The 24,972-nt window shown below is 53.3% G+C and overlaps 1 protein-coding gene across 18 annotated transcripts in view; it reads left to right on the top strand.

Moving 5' to 3' along the window:
- RNF123 (ring finger protein 123) overlaps positions 1-24,972 on the top strand; it is a 143,995-nt gene that overhangs the window by 40,003 nt on the left and 79,020 nt on the right. For all 18 annotated transcript variants that reach the window (XM_065553164.1, XM_065553160.1, XM_065553158.1 and 15 more), the window contains 7 exons: positions 11,165-11,238; positions 11,794-11,911; positions 14,378-14,477; positions 14,823-14,884; positions 15,862-15,933; positions 17,295-17,415; positions 19,327-19,428. In XM_065553164.1, the coding sequence (XP_065409236.1) occupies positions 11,165-11,238; positions 11,794-11,911; positions 14,378-14,477; positions 14,823-14,884; positions 15,862-15,933; positions 17,295-17,415; positions 19,327-19,428 (649 nt within the window). The remainder of the gene's footprint in view (positions 1-11,164; positions 11,239-11,793; positions 11,912-14,377; positions 14,478-14,822; positions 14,885-15,861; positions 15,934-17,294; positions 17,416-19,326; positions 19,429-24,972) is intronic.

Here is a 24,972-nt window from a genome sequence, read left to right as displayed (position 1 = left end):
GATGCCGCTTTGGCCTTTCCTGCCAAACGATCCTCCCCACCCAAGTCTGCGCTTCCTACCCTCATTTTGTTCTCCCTCAACAGTGTGCATCAACGCTGTCTGTACTGTTTGGGGGACGCCCACACCATGGCCAGGTGCAGGATCTCTCTCTCCTTCCCTGCCACACACAGGAAGGCAGAGCCCTCCACCTTAAGAAGCACCTCATGGAGGTTGCCACAGGGCGGCAGTTGGATCCTGGCCGGGGAACAAGCCCCCCAACACCCTCTCTCCCCTCGGTCATACACCGCCCTGAACAATCCATGAGTGCACTTCTTACCACGGAGCCCCAATATAACGTTGCTGGTATCAGTATTATGGACCCCGCAGTGGGGCCTAGCTATGAATTACGGAAGCATGCACATAAGCATGGAAGTAAGTCTCCCTCCAGATCTAAGAGAGAGACTGTGCCATCCATGAATTCCGGCCAAGGGAGAGCACCATGCTCCAAGGCCCACAAGACCGACAAAAGACTGCATTGTTCGCTGGATCTGCTGGTACTGGTTATGGACCCCCACACCCTGGCATCGGTTCCAGTGAATTTCTGGTCCTGAGATAGGGCCTGTTACCAGCTCCAGTCCCATCCATAGACCTGGTACTGCTGACTCTGGGGAGACTTGGAGATGCTCCCGGGCCTCATGAATTGTTCACCCTGGAAAGGATGACGTCTCTACGTGCTCTGGTACTCTTATCTACCAAGGGAACTCTGTCCCCTGCATCTGATCTGCCGCCACCTGGCAATGTTCATGTAACACACCCCATTCTGTCGGCTCTGTTGGCACTGCCATTGGTGCAAGATTCTGGTTCTTCCTCTGAGTCTGGGGATCCGGACATTACCCATGGCCTGCTGCTCCTGTTCCAAAAACATGACTATCAGATGGTTCTGACGTGTAGCCTTTTATGTTATTTAAAGTACATTTAGTGATGATGTATGACACCACTGTGGGTTATGTTCTGGTGGCTAAAGTCTCAAGTTCAACAGAGGTACCTCTGCCACTTGTTTCATATCTAGAGCTTCTAGGAATATATGAAGATCAAGGAAAGTAACCCATACACTCACAAGAACAATGTCCAATATCTTTTATCAATTTTATTATAGTTACTGCAAAGTTATGACTATCCAAGCATATATAAATCCTAAATATATCCATGCATAAATTATAGCGACAGTCATACTCACATCCTCCTAGACAGTGTTAGGGTCTGGTAGGTTTCTCATTGATTGAGCATCAGTAGAAGGATGGTTCCTGCTGGAGTTTTCCCATAGGGAGCTCAATTTTTCCCAAGGGAAACAAGCACAGACAAAAGATTCCCGCCTTGTGCCAAAGCTATAAAAGGGGGTGAAACAAGACAAAAGGGGCTGCTAGTCACGAGAGAACCCCTGCTTACCACCTGAGATGTCTGCTGGATCTAACAAAGACTGTACCAGAGGAAGGGATTAGGCCCAGACTAGGACGGAGTCTAGTCTGTGAAAGAAGCTTATTGGAACATCTCTAAGGGTATGTCTACACTACGAAATTAGTTCGAATTTATAGAAGCCGGTTTTATAGAAATCGGTTGTATACAGCCGATTGTGTGTGTCCCCACATAAAATGCTCTAAGTGCTCTAGTCGGCGGACCGCGTCCACAGTACGAGGCTAGCGTCGACTTCCGAAGCATTGCACTATGGGTAGCTATTCCACAGCTATCCCACAGTTCCCGCAGTCTCCGCCGCCCCTTGGAATTCTGGGTTGAGATCCCAATGCCCGGATGATGCAAAACAGTGTCGCGGGAGGTTCTGGGTACATGTCGTCAGGCCCCTCCCCCCCCGTCACAGCAACGGCAGACAATAGATTCGCGCCTTTTTACCTGGGTTACCTGTGCAGACAACATACCACGGCAAGCATGGAGCCCGCTCAGCTCAGCTGAGCTCACCGTCACCATATGTCCTCTGGGTGCCGGCAGACGTGGGACTGCATTGCTACACAGCAGCAGCTGCTAACTGCCTTTTGGCGGTAGACGGTGTAGCATGAGTAATAGCCGTGGGGCTGGCAGCCGTAGGGCTGCATTGCACCAGCCCCTTGCCCTTTGGTAGGAGATGGTATATTATGACTGGTATCCGTCGTCGTCGTACTGCAGTGGCTGTCAATCATGGCCACCTGTGCAGACATGCTACTGTCTCGATGATGATGGCTACCAGTCGTAGTATAGTATTTTCTGCCAATTGCCCAGTATTGTCTGCTAAGCACCCAGAAGAGGCCGAGGGCGATCTGGGTGCTGGCAGACGTGGGGCTGGCAGACGTGGGGCTGCATTGCTACACAGCAGCAGCCCCTTGCCTTTTGGTAGACGATGGTATATTACGATTGGTAACCGTCGTCGTCATACTGCAGAGGCTATCACTCATGCTGCACCGTTGGCTGCCAGCTTAAGATGTAAAAAATAGATTTGTTCTGTATTCATTTGCTTCCCCTTCCTCCGTGAAATCAACGGCCTGCTAAGCCCAGGGTTTTCAGTTTAATCTTTGGGGGGACCATTCTGTGTGACAGTTGTTTGTGTTTCTCCCTGATGCACAGCCACCTTTCTTGATTTTAATTCCCTGTTCCTGTACCTGTACGCCATGTCGTCACTCGGTCCTCCCGCCCTCCCTCCTTCTCCTGGTCCATCAGATACTAGTTTCGCGCCTTTTTTCTGACCAGGCGCCATAGCTAGCACTGGGATCATGGAGCCCGCTCAGATCACCGCGGCAATTATGAGCACTATGAACACCACGCGCATTGTCCTGGAGTATATGCAGAGCCAGGACATGCCAAGGCGAAACCCGGACCAGCCGAGGAGGCGATTGCAGCGCGGTGAAGAGAGTGATGAGGAAATTGACATGGACATAGACCTCTCACAAGGCACAGGCCCCAGCAATTTGGAAATCATGGTGTCACTGGGGCCAGGTTCATGCCGTGGAACGCCGATTCTGGGCCCGGGAAACAAGCACAGACTGGTGGGACCGCATCGTGCTGCAGGTATGGGACGATTCCCAGTGGCTGCGAAACTTTCGCATGCGTAAGGCCACTTTCATGGAACTTTGTGACTTGCTTTCCTCTGCCCTGAAACGCCAGGATACCAAGATGAGAGCAGCCCTCACAGTTGAGAAGCGAGTGGCGATAGCCCTGTGGAAGCTTGCAACGCCAGACAGCTACCGGTCAGTCGGGAATCAATTTGGAGTGGGCAAATCTACGGTGGGGGCTGCTGTGATCCAATTTGCCAGGGCAATGAAAGACCTGGTGATAGCAAGGGTAGTGACTCTGGGCAACGTGCAGTCAATAGTGGATGGTTTTGCTGAAATGGGATTCCCAAACTGTGGCGGGGCCATAGACGGAATCCATATCCCTATCTTGTCACCGGAGCACCAAGCCACCGACTACGTAAACCGCAAGGGGTACTTTTCAATGCTGCTGCAAGCCCTGGTGGATCACAAGGGACGTTTCACCAACATCAACGTGGGATGGCCGGGAAAGGTACATGATGCTCGCGTCTTCAGGAACTCTGCTCTGTTTCGAAAGCTGGAGGAAGGGACTTTCTTCCCGGACCAGAAAGTAACCGTTGGGGATGTTGAAATGCCTATCGTGATCCTTGGGGACCCAGCCTACCCCTTAATGCCATGGCTCATGAAGCCGTACACAGGCAGCCTGGACAGGAGTCAGGACCTGTTCAACTACAGGCTGAGCAAGTGCCGAATGGTGGTGGAATGTGCATTTGGACGTTTAAAAGCGCGCTGGCGCAGCTTACTGACTCGCTCAGACCTCAGCGAAAAGAATATCCCCATTGTTATTGCTGCTTGCTGTGCGCTCCACAATATCTGTGAGAGTAAGGGGGAGACCTTTATGGCGGGGTGGGAGGTTGAGGCAACTCGCCTGGCCGCTGATTACGCGCAGCCAGACACCAGGGCGGTTAGAGGAGCACAGCACGGCGCGGTGCGCATCAGAGAAGCTTTGAAAACGAGTTTTGTGACTGGCCAGGCTACTGTGTGAAACTTCTGTTTTGTTTCTCCTTGATGAACCCTCCAACCCCCCCCCCCGACCCGGTTCACTCTACTTCCCTGTAAACCAACCACCCCACCCCACCCTCCCCTCCCCAATTCGAGCACCGCTTGCAGAGGCAATAAAGTCATTTTTTTTTCACATTCATGCATTCTTTATTAGTTCCTCACAAAAGTAGGGGGATAATTGCCAAGGTAGCCTGGGATGGGTGGGGGAGGAGGGATGGAAAAGGACACACTGCATTTTAAAACTTTAAGTCTTATTGAAGGGCAGCCTTCTGATGCTTGGGCGATCATCTGGGGTGGAGTGACTGGGTGGACGGAGGCCCCCCCACCGTGTTCTTGGGCATCTGGGTGAGGAGGCTATGGAACTTGGGGAGGAGGGCTGTTGGTTAAACAGGGGCTGTAGCGGCGGTCTCTGCTCCTGTTGCCTTTCCTGCAGCTCAACCATACGCTCGAGCATATCAGTTTGATGCTCCAGCAGACAGAGCATTGACTCTTGCCGTCTGTCTGCAAGCTGACGCCACCTATCGTCTTCAGCCCGCCACTTGCTCTTTTCATCCCGCCATTCAGCCCGCCACCTCTCCTCTCGTTCATATTGTGCTTTTCTCATGTCCGACATTGACTGCCTCCACGCATTCTGCTGTGCTCTATCAGCGTGGGAGGACATCTGCAGCTCCGTGAACATATTGTCCCGCGTCCTACGTTTTCTCTTTCTAATGTTCACTAGCCTCTGCGAAGGAGAAACATTTGCAGCTGGTGGAGGAGAAGGGAGAGGTGGTTAAAAAAGACACATTTTAGAGAACAATGGGTACACTCTTTCATTACAAGGTCGCATATTTCGGCTTGCAGGCAGCCATGGTAGGCCACAGTGTTTTGGCTTTTTTAACCTTCTTAACATGCGGGAAAGGTTTCAAACAGCAGCGCATTTCCCATATCAAGGATGAATTGGGTTGTCCATTTAAAATGGGTTTTCAATGTAAAAGGAGGGGCTGCGGTTTCCCGGTTAACATGCGGCACAAACCCAAGTAAACCCCCCCCCCCCCCCCGATTCTCTGGGATGATCACTTCACCCCTCCCCCCACCGCGTGGTTAACAGCGGGGAACATTTCTGTTCAGAAGAGCAGGAACGGGCGCCTCTGAATGTCCCCTTAATAAAATCACCCCATTTCAACCAGGTGACCGTGAATGATATCACTCTCCTGAGGATAACAAAGAGAGATAAGGAATGGATATTGTCTGCATGCCAGCAAACACCGGGACCATACACTGCCATGCTTTGTTATGCAATGATTCCAGACTACGTGCTACTGGCCTGGAGTACATGAAGGAGAGCTTTCTGGAGATGTCCCTGGAGGATTTCCGCTCCATCCCCATACACGTTAACAGACATTTCCAGTAGATGTACTGGCCACGATTGCCAGGGAAAATTAATCATTAAACACGCTTGCTTTTAAACCATGTGTAATGTTTACAAATATTTACAAAGGTACACTCACCAGAGGTCTCCTGTGTGCCCTGAGGGTCTTGGGTGAGTTTGGGGGTTACTGGTTCCAGGTCCAGGGTCACAAACATATCCTGGCTGTTGGGGAAACCGGTTTCTCCGCTTTCTTGCTGCTGTGAGCTACCTACAGTACCTCCATCCTCATCTTCCTCGTTCCCCGAACCGTCATCCCTGTGTGTTTCTCCATTGACGGAGTCATAGCACACGGTTGGGGTAGTGGTGGCTGCACCCCCTAGAATGGCATGCAGCTCCGCGTAGAAGCGGCAAGTTTGCGGCTCTGCCCCGGACCTTCCGTTTGCTTCTCTGGCTTTGTGGTAGGCTTGCCGTAGCTCCTTAATTTTCACGCGGCACTGCTGTGTGTCTCTGTTATGGCCTCGGTCCTTCATGGCCTTGGAGACCTTTTCTAATACTTTGCCATTTCTTTTACTGCTACGGAGTTCAGCTAGCACTGATTCATCTCCCCATATGGTGAGCAGATCCCGTAGCTCCCGTTCGGTCCATGCTGGAGCTCTTTTGCGATCCTGGGACTCCATCACGGTTACCTGTGCTGATGAGCTCTGCGTGGTCACCTGTGCTCTCCACGCTGAGCAAACAGGAAATGAAATTCAAACGTTCGCGGGTCTTTTCCTGTCTACCTGGTCAGTGCATCTGAGTTGAGAGTGCTGTCCAGAGCGGTCACAATGAAGCACTGTGGGATAGCTCCCAGAGGCCAATAACGTCGAATTCCATCCACACTACCCTAATTCCGACCCGCAAAGGCCGGTTTTATTGCTAATCCCCTCGTCGGAGGTGGTGTAAAGAAACCGGTTTAAAGGACCCTTTAAGTCGAAAGAAAGGGCTTCGTCGTGTGGACGTGTCCAGGCTTAATTCGATTTAACGCTGCTAAAGTCGACCTAAACCCGTAGTGTAGACCAGGCCTACGGGTGTAATCAGTTTCTTAATATATTAGGCTTAGACTTATGTGTTTTGTTTTATTTTGCTTTGTGACTTACTTTGTCCTGGCTGTTATTACTTGAAACCACTTAAATGCTACTTTTTATACTTAATAAAATCACTTTTGTTTATTAGTAAGATATTAATACCTGGGGGAGCAAACAGCTGTGCATATCTCTCTATCAGTGTTATAGAGGGCAGACAATTTATGAATTTACCCTGTATAAGCATTATACAGATTAAACGGATTTATTTGGGGTTTGGATCCCATTGGGAGCTGGGTGTCTGGGTGCTGGAGACAGGTAACCTGCTGAGCTGTTTTTAGTTAGTCTGAAGCTTTGGGGGCATGTCCCAGACCCTGGGTCTGTGTTGCAGCAGGCTAGCGTGTCTGACTCAACAAGGCAGGGTTCTGGAGTCCCAAGCTGGTAGGGAAAACAGGCTCAGAGGTAATTTCAACACATTGGATGACAGTCCCAAGGGGATCTCTTTGACCGAACCCATCACACCAAGCTAGTCTAGAGGAAGGCAGGTTGATAGCTATGTCCATACTTCAGGCCATGGTTGATTCAGCAGACACATCCTCGTGCATTTTGGCAACTGGAATTGTCATGAGGAGGGAATCCTGATTCAACTCCTCTGGCTTCCATAGAGAAGTGCAGAACACGATCAAAGATGTCCCTTTTGACGAGTCACACCTGTTCAATCAAAAGATGGATGACTCGTTGCACTCGCAGAAAGATTCTAGAGCCACCTTGTGATCATTAGTCATTTACACGTCCGCATCAAAGTGAAAGCTGTATTGCCCACTGCCACGCAATGTTACAGAACTCCCCAATTTTACCACCAACGGGCCTACAAACCTACACACAAACGCCCCAAGGTTCACAGACCCCGTCCATCTGTTTCGACAGCGCAGTCCTCCATACAACACACTCAGTCTGTGTGTAAACAGTATTTCTGATTATGACCAGAGACCCATTATCCACACTGCACACACTGGCCTTGCCAGTCACTCCTTTTGTGGGCAGTCTCAAACTCTTTTTGCCAGCATGGAGCGGGATTACAATGGACAGGTGGGTTCTGAATGTCTTTCGGTGCAGCTACACTATTAAGCTTATGATGCTACGTCCCCCACCCCGCTCCTGTTCCAAGGATCATTCTCATGACAGTTTTCTTGCCCTAGAGGTGGACTCCCTCCTGCAAAGAGGAGTGGTGGAGCCAGTTCCTACACCCCTCCAAGGCACAGGGTTCTACTCCAACTATTTCTTCGTACCCAAGAAGACGGGAAGATGGAGACCAATCTTGGATCTCTAATGCCTCAACCAATACATTTGGAAACCAAAGTTCCACATGGTATGCTTTCGGCAATCATTCCCTCACTATAAAAAGGTATGTAGTTTATGACACGCGATTTGCAGGATGCTTGCTTCCATATCAACGTACATGCAACCCACAGACTATTCCTGAGGTTCATGGTGGGTCCTCGGCACTTTCAATACAGAGGTCTCCCATTTGGACTTATCATTTCCTCATGAGTCTTCACAAAGGTTTTCTCTGTGGTAGCAGCTTATTTCTGACCACGAGGAATCCTTGTCTTCCCTTACCTAGCAGCCAATTGTCTGACGGGCGATCCAGAACAGAAACTAGAGTGTCAGCATCCCAGCTTCTTCAAGTATTGGTCCTTATTGTATTCAACTGAGGAGGATTAACAAGCAGTATGTAGGTAGGAGGAGGATGTAAAGAAGATGATGGAATTGTGGAACGGAGGGCCGCCATGCCGAAAGAGGCGTCTGTCACAGAATCATGCACTAGGGCATAGAGAGAAGAAAAGGCGGGTACCGAACTCCATGTGACCGCCTTACATATATCTGTGATGGGGCACGTCATGGAGCGCTGCAGCAGCTAATGCCTGCGCTCTTGTGGAATGTGCCCCATCCCACCTGCTGGGGACCATCCCAATAATTGATAGCAGAGCGTAATGCACTCTGAGACCCACTTCGAGTGTCTCTGGTGGGAGATGGCCTGCTCTTCAATTCTCTCTGGTATGGCAACACATAGTCTGGGAGACTTCCGGAATGGCTTTGTCCTTTGCAGGTAAATGGCCAGGGCCCTACGTACATCGAGGGAGTTGAGTTGTCATTCTGCACTGGAGGCGTGTGCTTTGGGGAAGAAAATGGGCAAGTGTATGGGTTGGTTGAGGTGGAAACGGAAAACGAGCTTTGGTAGGAACCTGGGATGCAGGTGAGACCCTGTCCTTATGGAATGTGGTGAAAGGACGGGTTGCTAGCATAGCCCCTTAACCCAGTTCATTAACCCTCCTTGCAGAGATAATGGCGATCAGAAAGATGACTTCCATAGAAAGAAGAGAAAGGGGGCAGGAGGCCAAAGGTTCAAAGGGGAAGTTCATTAATGATGGGAGGACTAAATTGAGGAGCAACAGCCTGGATGGGTGGGTATTTGCATACAAGGCCCTTCCAGAACCTGGCAGTTAAGGGGCGGGTGAAGACAGAATGTCCATCCATGGGAGGGTGGAAGGCACTAATGGCTGCTACATGCATTTTGATGGAGTTGAGAATGAGCCCCTAGGTCTTTAGAAAGAGCAGATGCCCATGGCCTCTGGGGCAAGACCTCTATGTTGGGCCCAGGTAATGAAACAAGCCCATTTGGCCTGATAGGACTACCTTGTGGAACTACCTCTGCTATTGGAGAGAATTTCTCAAACCGCCTGCGAGCATTTGTGTGTTAGCGGAGGCATCCATCCGAATACCATGCTGTCAGGTGGAGCGCCCTCAGATCAGGGTGTCTGAGTCCACAGTTGTGTTGCCTGAGTAGTTGCAGGAACATTGGGAGTGATGAACACTGACATGTGGAGAAGAGGAGGAAACCACAACTGGTGAGGCCAATATGGGGTGATCAGGATGACCATCACCCCCTCCCATCTGAGATTGTATAGAATGCCTGGCAGGGACATTAATGGAAGGAAGGCATAGTTGATCTGGTCTGACCAGTTGATGATCAGGGTGTCCTTCTACGAGTGGGTACTGAGTCCTCCCCTCAAACAATACTTGGTATTGGTGTGAGATGCAAAGAGGTCCCTGATGGGTTCCCCAGTGGCCGAAGATGTCTGCAACTATCAGTTTGCAACTGACCACGAATGGGAGTTACACAAGTTCCTGCTGAGAGCATTGGCAAGTACATTCTGGGTTCACGGTAGGTAGGCTGCCGACAGGAGGATATGATGTGAAATGCACCATTTCCACAGTGGCAAAACCGCAGTGATGTTGTCTGACATGAAAAAAACAGACAGCTGTTAAGGACACATGGCACGCCTTGTGTACCATACAAGGTTCCCGGATGTTGATGTGCACCCTGGTTTCCTGAACGTTCCAAGTGCCTTATGTCATGTGGGTGCCCCAGCCTTCGAGCGACACATCTGTTATAATTATAACGCTTGGCAAGGATGGAAGAAAGGGCATTCTGGAGCAAACATGGAATGGGTTTGTCCACCATCGGAGGGAAGAGAGGACTCCACAGTTCCACCGGGTGTCCATGGACTGGTGCATGGGGGAGTAAACTCCCTGTAGCCAGAGCTGGAGACATCAGAACCACAGATGAGTGAAGGGCATGACATATGTGCACACTGCCATCTGACCAAGGAGGGAAAGGCAAGTTCTGGCTGATATTGAAGGGCTGGAGGTCACTAAGGTGAGCAGTAAGCTCAGGAATCTTGTCTTTTGGCAGATAAGCACAGGAGGCCTCATCAATGTGTGCTCCTATGAATTCTAGGGATTGTGTAGGATGCAAAGTCGATTTTTCGATGTGGATGCTCACTTCTAGGGAGGAGAATGGGAAGTTACTTGTAACTGGGGTTTCTTTGAGATGTATGGTCCCTACCTGTACTCCAAACCCACCCTCCTTCCCCTCCACTGCGGATCTGTAGATCTGTGGTGGAAAAAGAACCGAAGACGCGAACCCATAAGGAGCCAGGAGCGTGAAGAGACTGACGGAGCTCTCTGAATCTATTTGGCTTAACACAGACACGGTTCAGGGGTGACTTGGGAAACAAATATTTAACAATATGTTCTTCAATCTAGCCACAAAAGGTAAGATCTAGTGACTGGAAGCTGAAGCTAGATAAATTCAGACTGGAAATAAGGAGTAAATTTTCCACTGAGGGCAATGCGCATGCGAACAGAGCTACTTTGAAAGCTACAGCTCTGTGCACATGTGCATCGCCCTCAGTGGAAAACAGACAGGGACCATCCATCTCAAAGAATCTCCTGTTACAGGTAAGTAACTTCTCCTTTTGATTGAAAAATTGCCAGTGATGGAGAATCCAGCATGACCCTTGGTAAATTGTTCCAATGGTTAATTACCTCACTGTTAAAAATTTACTCCTTATTTCCAGTCTGAATTTATTTAGCTTCAGCTTCCAGTCACTAGATCTTACCTTTTGTGGCTAGATTGAAGAATATATTGTTAAATATTTGTTTCCCAAGTCACCCCTGAACCGTGTCTCTGTTAAGCCAAATCGACTCAGAGAGCTCAGTCAGTCTCTTGAGTTGCTGACTTGAAACGTGGCAGCTCTTTGTTCCGGGTGTACTTGTATTGGTAACTGAACCCTTGTCGCTTCCCTGGGATACAGCTTTTCCTGTTGACTCTGTTTTATCTCTCTCCCCAGATCCATTACCTCCGGCTCACCATTGCAGTCCTGAAGCACGAGAAGTCCAGGAAATATCTGCTCAACAATGTCCTGTATCTTTTGCATTTACTCCCATTCCGACATACCCTCTAGAAAATCCAGTCAGTTTCCTCTCCCTGGGTGCCCTGTGTTCTGAGGCGAGTCATGCTGGGGCCTTCTTGTATCTGCAGGAATGGCTGGTACCATTCTCCATGGAACCTCACTTTTGAAGAAGGGAGGGGAGCTCTCCAGACTGTGCTGCATCCTGTTGCGTTCTTTCTCCTGTCCCATGCCCTGCTTCTCTCTGTCTATGCAAACCCCACACTCTATATCCGTTAGCCGACTCATGGAGTGAAACCACAGAGAATTCACCAAAGCAGCTTTCACAGCAATCAGCCCCCCCCCCCCCCCCCCCCCCCGGCACCCAGCCTGTCCGTTTCAGTGGGATCCCCCCAGTTTCCAAGCACCTCATGAAGATGGATTCAAGAGTTTGTTTGGAAAGGTGCCTAACCTCTAACCCCATCTTAGCGGTGGGGTTGCTTTTCCCTCCTCTGGGGCTCTTTGTATGGCTGACCTCCTGTGCGTGCTCCCAGCTGAGCTGCTGGGCTTCTCACTTAACTCCCGCACAGCTTCGACTTACTCCGCTCAGTGGTGTTCTTCTACATCAAGAGCCCCCTGCGTGTGGAGGAGGCTGGCCTGCAGGAGCTCATCCCCACCACCTGGTGGCCAAACCGCTTCACCAAAGAGGTGTGCAATGACATGCCTCTGCTGGGAGTGGGAAAGATGCCTGGCCTGCCCAGTAGGGTGTGTGTGTGTGTGTGTGTGCGATCATAGAGTGAAGGCCTAGCTGTGCTGCCAGCTGGCTAAGTAGGTGAAGCTGACTGCTTCACCTGGTGTCTGGCTGAGACCTGAGGCAGGCATGATGGTGGCAGGCTGGGAAAGGCATAGCTGCCTCCTGCTACGGGGTGCCCCATTATCTGGGACATGCTTGCACTTTGTGGCTGGGTTAGATAGCCAGGTAGCCATGCCGACTGGGATGGGTTTTCAGCTGTGTCTGGCCCGGATGTTGTGGCCATTTCTTTCTATGTGGGGACCTCTGTCCCCTCCAGACCAGACTGCTGCAGTGTGGTGTTCAAGGGTGTGGAGTCAGAACGATGGGTAGCAATCCTCCTCCATGATCAGAGCACTTGACACCAAAGGTTGGTATCCTCCCGTTTGACAGAGCCAGGGACTGGCCCAGCGACAGCATGGCAGTCCTGGGGATAGAACCCAGTTCCTGGGTCCCAGGTCGTTGCATTGTTATTGACACGTTCTGGCAGCACCTCAGGGCCCTGTTGGGGCCCATTGTGCCAGCGCTGTACAAACACGGTCCCTATCTGGAGAGCTCAGTCTGCCGGGCACGGACGAGCCAGGCGCTGGGGCTGGAGAGTTGCCTGAGCGACTTAGGCGTGGTAGGGATGGTCCCGTTCGTAGTTGGGCCTTTGTTTGAAAGGTTGCGGGGGGTGGGGGGGAGCGAGGGAGAGTCCCAGCACAGCACCTATTGAGTGGCATCCCCAGGCCGGTTCTTGCAGCACCACAGTGGTGTGGAGACGCGAAAGGTGCAGTTTTGAGGGGGTAAAGGCAGTGGCTGGCTGGGGCTTCTGTGAGGTGTGGGAGGAGCTGACAGGTGGGTGATGAAGGCTGGGGATGTTGGTGGAGTGGAGGCAGGTTGACGCCCCTGTACACTGCTGGGGAGGTGATGAGCCATGTTGGATGTGGAGATGACTGGGGCGTGCAGGGTTTGGTAGGGGTGAGAGGGAAGAGCAGTGAGTCAGGAAGGTGACTGAGCTGCCTGCTCTGCATGGAGCCCAGGGGAGTGAGGGGCCAGAGCCAGCCAGGAGGAGGTGGCAGCACCAAGGAGCGATACTCTGGGTGTGGCAGAGTGTGAAGAGGAAGCATCAGGGTTTGGACATGGCCTGAATGCTGGGTCCAGTAAGAGGCGGAGTCAGCGAGCGACCTGGTTACGGGCCCAAGTGATGGGCAGGAGTGTGGTGGCTGGGGAGGAGGTGGTTTTGGGAGGAAGGTCCAGTGCTGCCCACTAGCCCCTGCTGTCTCTGGGGTTAAGGGCAGTGAGTACCTTGCTGTGACCCTGTGCCAAGGAGCTGCACTGGCTGCTGACTGGCTTCTAGGTAGGGACTGGGGGCTGTTAGCTCCCAGAGCTGCCTCTCTCTGCCTGGCATGCAGCTGCGATCGACAGAGGAGCCCCAGCAGGATGCTGGCAGGGCATTCTCTATGGAGGTTAAAATAGCTCACAGTGACTGAGCTGCTGTCTGCTGTCTCCTGCTGTCAGCTGCTGGGGACAAGCTGGGTGGGGTGTCTGTCTGCTGGGGTGAAGTGGGGTGGGCTTGGCTGAGTCTGATATGTAGATGATGTGTCAAAAGCACCCTGAGCTGGAGAGAGAGCGAGATTAACTAGGGAGATGAGGCTGGGGGCTCCTGGGAAAGGAATGGTGTTTCGCGGGGGGGGGGGGGGGGGAGAAGAGACAGAGCTGGGTCACTCTGCGGGACAAGGCACTAAAAGCAGGGCTCTAACAAGGCAGCTGCTGCTTCCTTCTCCCAGCCCAGTGGGACTCAGCAGCTGCCAGCCCCCCAGCTCAGTGCTGCTTGTAGGCTCCTAGTTCAGTATCTGAAGAACGTTGGAGAGGATTGCAGGGGGTGGCAGCCCTGTTCCCTTGCTGACCTCTTGACACTTTGAGGTGCAGTCCACTGGCTGGGTAGGCAGGGGAACCCCCTGGCTGTTCTCACATGAGAACTGGCAGATCTGTGCTGTATCCTCTGTGCGCCAAGGGCTCCCAACCCCTCCACTGCCATCTGTCACGGTCTGACCTGGGTTGTGTGCTGCTGCGGGGTGGGGGCAGGTATACCTTACAGGAGGGTAAGGGTCAGGGCTTCCCTCCCAAGTTGTTGTTGCAATTCTGCGGGGTTGTCCAGTTGCTCTCCACCCCTCAGAGGTCTGGCACTGTGGCAGGGGCGTGGCTCTGAGCAGGGTGGCTCCTTCCTGGCTCCCGTGTCTAATGGGGGACCTGTGACACTCCAGGGAGGGCTCCCAGCTTGGCCGCCAGCTGCCAGGCCGCTCGCTCTCCCTGGGGAGGAAATGCCGCTGTCCCTCTGTGGTGCTGGGCTTGGTGTGCCGGTCCTGGGCTGGGGTTAACTGTCGACCACCCTCTCACCCCAGGGCAAGGAGAGCAAGGAGGTGAAGGAGGAGAGTGCTGAGGAGAGGCTGCGCCGGCGGGCATATGACAGAGGCTGCCAGCGGCTCAAAAAACGCATTGAAGGTCTGTGAGGGGGTCACTACTGGGGGACCAGCGCCTTGTAGAGCCGTGTGGCGAAATGCACTCACATCATCACAGAACAGGTATCTGAGCTGCCTCCAAGTGCCCTTGGCAGCGAGGAGACAGCTGCGCGCCCATGTGTGCCGAACTGGTCAGTGTTCCCATGGCCGCGCAGTGGGAGCCGGGGGCCAGGCCGAGAGGGCCCAGCAGCCATGGACAGTGCCGTGCTGGCCTGAGCATGCCTTCCTGACTCCTGGGGGGCAGTCTCTGCCCGTGGCATGGGGGTGAATGGGCTCTGAGCTCTCAGGGCACTTCCTCTGATGGCTGACTTGTGTGTCCCTTTCTCAGTGGTGGAAGAACTCCAGGTTCAGATCCTGAAGCTGCTTCTGAACAACAAAGACCGAGGAGGGGTAAGTAGAATGGAAACACCTTGTGGGCCCCTCTAATGCGGCATCCACGGACTGCAGGGCTTTCAAGGCAGAGCTGCTCAGCCTTTCCCCACCCAGGGCTACTTCTGCCATACCATACCAAGCACCCCCAGTCTTGGATGCGGAGAGGCAGCCTTGGAGAGGGCAGCGGTCCGTGTTGATCTGTGCAGGCAAGCTGCATTGCTCCCTGAGCCGTGGACTCTGTGTTAAGGGGGAGTGGAGGATCTCTGAACTGCATTTTCTCATTCTGTGAGTCACCTGCTTTGGCCCTTGGTGTCCAACACAGAAACCAGAGCTCTTCCCTCGTGCTGAATTTCCTTCCTCTGTGGGATTCTAGTGATATGTTAGCCTGCACCCCGTTGGTATGTGGCCTCTAAAAGCCTCTGCACATGTGCATTGCATACTGTGTTCACAATAACTGGCCACACTGGCAGATCCCAGCAGGGTCCTACTGACTAACCCGCACTCACATCAGGAGGCACTGATGATATTGGCAGGAAGGTGGAGTGGGTACTGGCCCTGCTAAGCCTAGCTCCCAGGTTACTTAGTGGCACTTGTTAAATTGCTGTCTAAATGGCAACAGAACATAGCTGTCCATAGGTCACTGGCTCCGTGGGGAGGGACCAAGTGTTGTTCTCAGGACATTGGTGCCAGTGGTGCGGGATGCATGTCTGCAGTGGGAATAGCTTGGTCTGCCTTGGTGCAGGCCAGAAGGGGAGCTGGGAGGGAGAAGTGGAGTGTACCGGGCATGAAGACTAGCACGAGAAGACTTAAAAGGTCCCCAAAGATGAAACTGGCCCTTGTGCAGAGGGTTTTGCCAAGGCCTGTGTGGCACTTGATTCCCAAGGGGTTTCTGGGGGTGAATTTTGGGCCAGGTGAGCAGAGCAGTCCCAAAGCAGAGAGAAGAGCACAGGGGATTCTCACAGCTGGGTAAGCACCGCTGTTCTTTCTCCTGGCAGGGGGAAGCCTCCAGATACATCTTCCTGAACAAATTCCGCAAGTTCCTTCAGGAAAATGCTAGCAACCGAGGGGTAAGTCGTGGCGCCAGCCCTCCTGTGAGGGGCCAGTGTTGTTCTCCAGTGCCTCCAGACTGGGCAGCCCAGCCCTGCACCAATATGAGCTGGCTGCGTGGCTGCACTGGGCCCTCTTGGCACAGGAAAGGATTGGCACAGTGACTGTCCAGGGGATAGAACCCAGGGGATTCAGCTCTTCCCCCTGTAACTGCCAGGCGTGCTGTCCTCCAGAGTGTGGCTTGCGCACGCAGCATGCACTGGGGCGGGACGGGTGCTGGGGTTGAGGCAGGCTGTGGGGAGGAAGAAGCCAAATGTTTTAACCCCTCTCCCAGCCAAGGTTCTCATCCCTTTAGGACCCCATTGCTAGCCCCTCACAGGGAGAATATGACCCTACCTTCACTCAGGCACTGAGAGCAACACGCCGTTAGGGGCATGTTGGGTCTGTTGGGCAGGTGCTGTTGGAAGGCAGACAGCATGGTGATAGCTGGAGGTGCTCGCGGCCCTGCTGTGATGCTGCCGCTGTCCTCACCTTCCCAGGCTGGACCCACTCGAGGGTAGTGAAGGGAATTGTGCCGCTGTCAATGATACAAAGCTGCCTGGTTCTTGCAAGAGGCTGTTTGTGATACCCTCATAGGCTCAGCACCCAGAAGGGATTGTCATCTTGGGACACAGCCTGTGTCTGCCCCAGCCTTCCCCTCTGATCTCATGGCTGCACAGGCCCCAGTGCAGTCCCACTACAGTAGCTGTGGGGGATACTAGTGTAGGTGGAGCATTGGCGCTTAACCCTGGTCAGAGCATCTCTGGGGACAAGATATCAGTGACTAGCCAGGGTGCTAGGGTTAGTGCTTTCTCGCTGCTGCCGGTGGTGGAGCTGCTCCACAGTTAGTGCAATGGTGGGAAATTTGGGAGAAAGCCAGTGCAGCCCTAGCTCCAGGGAACCCCAGCTGGCAGCCTGCTTCACTTGCTGCTGTTGAAGGTCTCCGTGATGCTAGTGGTCACAGCTAACTCTGTGCTAGGTATTTGTGCTCTTCCCCACTGCATGGTTACGTTATTTAGCAGCTTGCCTTCTCTGCCACTGAGAGTGCCCAGCTGGCGTTCAAACGTTTGTCTGCTAGCATGCCTTCAGGCCAGCGGGCTGGCCCAACACTCAATTTTGTGATGCCACCTGGCGATGCCATGGGGAGGGGCACTGCGAGAGGCTGCTGCCTTCTTGGGGAGGTGCTGTGTGCTGGGGCTGGGCTCTGCGGCCAATGCTCCACGCAGTCTGCAAGACAGCAGAGTGTACAGAGTGGGGCTGGGAGCAGAAAGTCCAAGCCGTGCTGCTGCTGTGACTGCCAAGTGTGACCCTCCCTCACTGTCCGCTCTGCCGCCCCCTCCAGAACCTGACTGTACTGTGCCCGCCAGAATACATGGTCTGCTTCCTGCATCGACTCATCTCCACCTTGCGCTGCTACTGGGACGGGCACAAGGCCAAGGCTCCTGCAGCCCTGAACAGTGAGGGTAAGGCCTCTCTATGCTCCAGCAATCAGCAGGGGAGCGGCGTTGCCGTGGAGAGCCCGCTACACTGGGGGTGGGAACGGGATGGGGCCTGGCTGCTGTTTTCCAGGAGGTTGGACACTTGAGCTCCGTTCAGGAGCCAGTGACCTTTCATGACCCTGCAGCCTGGGAACCTTTACACTTGGGCAGTGGTGCAAGTAGAAATCATTTTTTGCTGGTACGCTGCACTTATGGGAGGGACACAAAAGGGGGGGGGGCACGTGACCTCCCACATGACTCCTCCCTGACCCACTCCCAGCCCAGGGCCCCATGCTCTCCCCATCCCTTCCCCATGATCCACATCCATCCCACATTACCGGGGGCGGGGCGGTTCTGTCCTCCTCCTGCTGCACTGGAGGCTTCTGCTGTACAGGTCTGTCTCATTTTACGCTGGGGTTACATTCTGCGGTCAGCGCGTAAAGTGAAAACCGTGTATAGTCAAAATTACATTGAGTGTAATGGCGGGCGGAATTGCCTGCACTACAGGAACAGTATTTTAAATTGTTATTTTTCTTTTTTGTTTTTGTTTTGTTTTTTTCCGACCGCATAAAGCTGAATTTGCACATGTTAAATGCCCATAAGATGTGACAGACCCGTACAGACCCCAGTCAGGAAGACTAAGGAGATGCAACTGTGTGGAAGGGCTAGGGGCAGTACAGCCGCACTGGAGTAAGCTGCCGGCATTCTCCTTTCACTGCTGTGGTTCCTAGGGGATCAGGGCTTTCTGGAACTGCAGCAGCGAAAGAAGCAGAAGAACGTGGGGCCGCTGGGCAGCCCCCTGCTGGCAGCTCCTCCGGCATGGCTGCTGTACTGCCCCCAGCCCTTCCACGCAGCTGCATCTCCTGAGTCGTCCAGCCTGGGGTCTGTACAGCAGCCCCGCCAGAGGACGGGGCTGGGAGGGGGCATGGCTGGTGGCGGTACAGCCACGCGGGAGGAGCTGATGGCGTTCAGTTCCTTTTCCCTGCTGCGGTTCCCAGCAGGGAAAGGAACAGAACGCTGGCAGCTCCTCCGGCAGCTGTACCACCCCCAGCCCTGTCCTCCGGCGGGGCTGCTATACAGAAGGAGGAGATGCAGCTACGTGGAAGGGCAGGGGGCGGGGCTGGGGGTGGGTTCCTCCTCTGTCTTTCCGGTATGCAGTACCAGCTGTAAATATCTTACTGGTACGGCATAATGAACTGTACCACTGCACTTGGGACTTGGCAACACCTGGGAGGTTACTGGCATTGCTAATGTGGGATAGTGCTCCACCCAGGTAACGCCACTGTGCACACTCACTGTTTCGGAATGGTCCTTCTGAGGACATGACTCCGTAGCTCTGCCACTCAGGTTCCTCACACAGACCAGCCCTCCGAGGGGAGTGGATGGGCTTGTCAGAGCCCTGAAGTGCAGGATGAACAGCACTATCTGGCCAGTGGGGCCTGTGCTAGCTGCTTTTACACCCTCTATCCCAGCATCATCTATTCCCGTCAGTCCTGGCCTGCCGCACCCTGCTATTCCAGCCTTAGCCCCGCCTCCCAGCTCTGTCCAGCCTGGAATTGGTCAGGAGCACCCCACTGTGTGGCTTGGTGGTTGGAGTGTGTTGCTAGGAACTGGGTGGACACCTGCCCCACTCGTGGAATGAGTAGGCTGTCGAGGACAAGGCACCTGCAGGGGAGCAGTGTGTGGCCAGTCAGGGCTCTGAGTGCCCTGGCTCTGTGCACGTGTGGGTGTGTTCCTCTCTGGAAACCAACTCTTCCAGAGTGGATTTGTGACACATCTGCAGGGCTGTCTGGCTCCCCAGGCTGGGGCCAGTGCTTAGTGCTCTCTGTCTCTTTGTGTTAGCTGGGCCACAGCCTGGGACGCTTGCCATAAATCTCTCTGTTCCCTTCCTGCCAGAGGCATATGTTCCTCCTCAGCTCTTCTATAATGGGAAGGTGGATTACTTTGACCTGCAGCGACTTGGTGGACTCCTGTCTCATCTCAAGAAGACTCTGAAAGGTGAGTGCTGGATCGGATCGCTTCACTTTACTGGCATGGTGTGGAGTCCTACCCTTCAGAGATCTTGGTCTAAATCGCGGGGAAGGGCAAGGAGGAGGTTGAGGGCAATGCAGTCTGTGGTAGCTTAGGGAGTAATGGGCATCTCCTTGTCCTTTAACTGCAGTGGGAAGGGGTTGGTTTCTGGGCACCTGGGGAGGGAGGGGCTGGCATTCTGACTACAAGGAGAGGGCTGTCCGTTGGCCAGATTATCATCAATAGTAATGCAGAAAAGGCAGACGTGTTCAATAAATATTTCTGATCTGTATTTAGGGGAAAAAAAACAGATAATGCAGTCTCATATGGCGATGAGAACACTTTCTATTCTATTGGTATCTTGGGAGGATGTTAAATAGATCCTGGGATGCATAAACAGACATTTGTAAATCAGCAGGTCCAAATAACTTGCATCCAAGAGTTTAAAAGAGCTGGGTGAGGAGCTTGCTGGACCATTCATGTTAATTTTCAATGTGTCTTGGAGTACTGGGGAAGTTCTAGAAGAGTGAAAGAAAGCTAATGTGCCAATTTTCAAAAAGGATAAATGGGATGACCTGACTAATTGTGGGCTTGTCAATCTGACATCAATCCCTAGCAAGAGAATGGAGCAGCAGATACAGGACTCAATTAATAAAGAATTAAAGGAGGGTAATATAATTAATGCAAATCAATGTGTATTTAAGGAACTTAAAATATCTCTTTGATGAGATTACGAGTTTGATTGATAAATTTACTAGTGTTGATGTAATATATGTGGACTTCAGTAAGATGTTTGACTTGGTACCATGTCATTTTAATTTAAAAAAAAAAATTAGAATGATATAAAATTAACATGGTATACCTTAATGGATTAAAAACTAGCTAACTGATAGGTCTCAAAATGTAACTGCATATGGGGAATCATCGTTGAGCCAGTGTGTTTCCAGTGGGGTCCTACAAGGGTCTGTTCTTGGCCCTACGCTATTTAACATTTTTATCAATGACCTGGAAGAAGACATAAAATCATTACTAATACTTTTGTACATAACATAAAAATTGGTGGAGTGGTAAATAATGAAGAGGACAGGTCACTGGTACAGAGCAGTCTGGATTGCTTGATAAACTGGGCTCAGGCAAACAAGATGTGTTTTAATATGGCTCAATGTAAATGTATGCGTCTGGGAACAAAGAATGTAGGCTGTATGTACAGGCTGGGGGACACTCTTCTGGGAAGCAGTGACTCTGAAAAATCTTTGGTGGTCGTGGTGGATAATCAGGTGAACAGGAGCTCCCAGTCTGACTCTGTGGCCAGAAGAGCTAATGAGATTCTGGGATGCATAAATGGGAATCTCAGTAGGAATAGAGGTTATTTTACCTCTGGATTTGGCACTGGTGCAACCACTGCTGGAATCCTGTGTCCAGTTCTGGTGTCCACAATTCAAGAAGGATGTGGATAAACTGGAGAGGGGTCAGAGAAGTCACAAAAATGATGAAAGGATTGGAAAACCTGCCTTCTAGTGAGACACTGAAGGAGCTCAATCTATTTAACTTAACAGAGAGAAGGTTAAAGGTTGACTTGACCACAATCTATCAGTACTTACATGGGGAACAAATATTTAACAATGGGCTCTGCCGTCTAGCAGAGAAAGGTCTGACACAATCCAATGGCTGGAAGCTGAAGTTAGACAAATTCAGACTGGAAATCAGGCCTACATTTTTAACAGTGAGGATAATTAACTATTGGAACAACTTACCCAGGGGCATGGTGGATTCTCCATAATCTCTAACAATTTTTAACTCTGGATTGGCTGTTTCTTCTTTGAGTGCTTGCTCATATCGATTCCAATTAGGTGTGCGCGTGCCGTGTGCACGATCGTCGGAGAATTTTCTACCCTAGCAACACCGGCGGGTCGGCTGTGGAGCCCCCTAGAGTGGCGCCTTCATGGCGCTGGATATATACCCCAGCCGACCCGGCGCCCCCTCAGTTCCTTCTTACCGCCCCTGACGGTTGTTGGAACTGTGGAGCGCGGCATAGCTGTTCTCCACTCTCCCTAGCTTATTCCGTTTATAGATGGTTATAGTTATAGTTCTAGTTGTATATGGTTAGATAGTTGTTTAAATTACTTTATTAACAGTTGTTGTATAGTTAAAGGGGATTAAGGGGGTTGTTCTCCCCCTTTTTCCCCCGGCGCGTGGCCGGGCTCATGCCCAAGGCTCCCGGCTTTAAGCAGTGCGCGTCCTGCGCTAAGCCTATGCCCACAAGTGACCCGCACGACTCGTGTCTGAAGTGTCTGGGAGAGTCCCATCAAACAGATAAGTGTAAGATCTGTAAGGCCTTCAGCCCGAGAACCAAGAAGGAGCGGGACTTTCGGCTTCGGCAACTCCTTATGGAGGCGGCACTTAGCCCGGACGCTCCATCGGCGCGTCAAGCCCCAGCGCCAAGCGCCTCGGTGCGCAGTGCCCCAGCGGCACCGACTATCCCGACACCGCGAGTGGCGTCGGACAAGCCTCCACGGCACCGGACCCCTTCGGCACCGCACCCACCGCAAGTGTCTCGGCGCCGATAGTTATCGCCGGGACATAAAAAATCCCGTAAGGCGCAGGAGACTGCCGTCCCTAAGACGCCGGCCCCCCCGGTGCCGGGGGTAGAGCCGCGTCCGCCGACGGAGCACCAAAAACAGGTGCCTCCGGCACCGTCGACTCCAGCTCCGAGGCCGTTGAGTCCGGTGCAGACAGGATCACCACCACGACCGGCGTTGGTACCGTGCCTCCCGTCGACCCCAGAGACCTTCGCGACGGCGAGAGACTTGATTGCTCTCACGGAGCCGGCACCGCCCCAACCACCGGCACCGTCGGCACCGTTGGCCCCTCGTCCGGTGCAATCCAGGGGGAAACCTGCCTTGATGCGCCCTCCATCTCAAGGGCTGGAACCACGGCACCGTTCCAGGTCCCGAAGCAGGTCCCCACGCCGCTCGCAGTCCCGGCGCCGTATATCACCTCGGCACCGGTCGTACTCGCGGCTAAGATCATCGTCGCGGCACCGTTCTACGTCCCGGCACCGCTATGATCGTCGGTACCGTTCGACATCGAGACGTAGTTCTCGGCACCGCTACGAGCGACGCTCGACGTCGAGGGGCCGCTCTCGGCACCGGGCCTACTCGAGATCGCCATCCAGGTCCAGGTCCGACTCTCGGCACCGACGCGGTCATCGGCACCGATCACGATCTCGGCACCGCTCACCGGCACCGCATAGAGACAGAACGTCTCCAGACCGGCACCGTGCGGCACCATATCCCCCGGAGCTCATCTCGGCGCGGTCGGCACCGCCATGGCCCTCGAGATCGGTGTCTCGCTCCTCCGATGGGGCATCGAGATCGGCATACCCCCCTCAGGGGCAGGCCGAGGAACAGGACATGGGCCACTGGCAGGAGATAGCGGAGGACCCTGCTCACGGTCCTTCTCACTGGTCATTCTGGACCCCGTGGGCGTACCACCAATCTCAAGGGGCTCCACCACCTTCAGCCTCTCGCTCGGGGCACTCTGAGCGAAGGGCCCCAGAGTCCACCATTTCTCGCCCTCCTCCAGGGGGCATGGAGGCTTCCGTGCCCACACCACCTGACGTCCTGGACCCAGGGGCAGGTGATGCTCCGCTCCAGGAACCAGTAGACCAGGACCCACCCTTGGATCCCTTACCACCTGAGGCATCTTCCTCATCCTCCCCAGATGAGGCAGTGGCGGGCACGTCGTGCACAGGTCCACCCCCGATAGATCTTCGGGCGCACCAGGACCTATTACGTAGGGTGGCGCGTAATATGGACCTACAAGCGGAGGAGATAGTGGAGGTGCAGGACCCCATTGTAAACATCCTCTCGGCGGATGCCCCATCCAGAGTGGTGTTACCTCTGATCCGCACGATCCAGGCTAACGCCACTACGATATGGCAAACTCCTGCCTCTATCCCACCCACAGCCAGAGGGGTGGAAAGAAAGTACTTTGTCCCCTCAAAGGACTATGAGTACCTGTATACTCATCCCCAGCCGTGTTCACTGGTGGTGTCATCAGTGAATGCAAGGGAGCGCCATGGTCAACAGGCCGCAGCGCCCAAATCGAAGGAAGCTAAGCGCCTCGATTTGTTTGGCCGTAAGGTTTATTCAGCCGGAGGGTTACAACTCAGAGCGGCTAACCAGCAGGCTCTCCTGAGCCGTTATAGCTTTAATTCCTGGAACTCTATGGGGAAGTTCAAGGAATTGGTCCCCCAAGACTCCAGGGGAGAGTTCGGGGCCTTAGTCGAGGAAGGTAAGAAGGTGGCTCGGACCTCCTTACAGGCCTCCTTGGATATAGCAGACTCGGCTGCGAGAACCCTGGCGTCAGGTATCGCTATGCGGAGGATCTCCTGGCTCCAAGTTTCGGGTTTGCCTCCGGAACTGCAGCAAACCCTGCAGGATTTGCCCTTTGAGGGACATGGGTTGTTCTCCGATAAGACGGACTCTCGTCTGCAGAGCCTCAAGGACTCCAGAACAATAATGCACTCCCTGGGGATGCATGTTGCGGGTCCTCAGCGCAGACCATTTAGGCCCCAGCCTCAGCGTTTCTACCCCCCCCACCTCGTCAGAGACAGGACTCTGCCAGGAGGCGGGGGCGAGGTGGTAGAAGAAGGTGGACCGGCCCTCAACCCGGTCAGAACCAGGGGTCACCAAGGCCACCCTCAGGCCCCAGGCAGAACTTTTGAAGGTGCGGTCTAGGACGGCGCCCCAGTCATCCCCCAGGATCCAGCCCCCTCCTTTCGGGATCGCCTCTCCCACTTCCACCGTGCTTGGTCCCTTATAACCTCGGACCGTTGGGTCCTTCGCACGGTGGAGAGGGGATACGGTATCCAGTTTTCTTCATCCCCCCCCTCCCACCCCCCCTCCCCGTCCCTCTTCAGGGACCCTTCTCACGAGCAACTTCTTATACAGGAGGTTTCTACGCTCCTATCTATGGGGGCCATAGAGGAGGTTCCATTAGAGTTAAGGGGCAGGGGATTTTATTCCCGCTACTTCCTGATCCCCAAGTCCAAAGGGGGTCTGCGACCCATCTTAGACTTGCGCGGACTCAACAAATTCGTAGTAAAGTTGAAGTTCCGCATGGTCTCTTTGGGGGCCATTATCCCTTCCCTTGATCCTGGAGACTGGTTCGCCGCCCTCGACATGAAAGACGCATACTTTCATATTGCAATTTACCCGCCTCACAGGCGCTTCCTGCGATTCGTGGTAAGCAAGGTGCACTATCAATTTGCAGTCCTTCCCTTCGGCCTATCCTCGGCCCCAAGAGTGTTTACGAAATGTATGGCTGTCGTGGCAGCATACCTCCGCCGACAAGGGATACAGGTGTTCCCGTACCTAGACGACTGGTTGGTACGCGGTCGCACCAAAGAGCAAGTTCGAGCTCATGTCCACATAATAGTGCACACATTCAACGAGTTGGGCATCCTACTCAACAAGGACAAATCCACTCTAGAGCCTACCCAGAGAATAGAATTTATCGGCGCAGTCC

Source organism: Chrysemys picta, chromosome 7 (assembly GCF_011386835.1).
Source record: "Chrysemys picta bellii isolate R12L10 chromosome 7, ASM1138683v2, whole genome shotgun sequence".
NCBI lineage: Eukaryota > Metazoa > Chordata > Testudines > Emydidae > Chrysemys > Chrysemys picta.
Note: the sequence above shows the minus strand (reverse complement) of the source record. Positions and strands in the feature narration are given on the sequence as shown.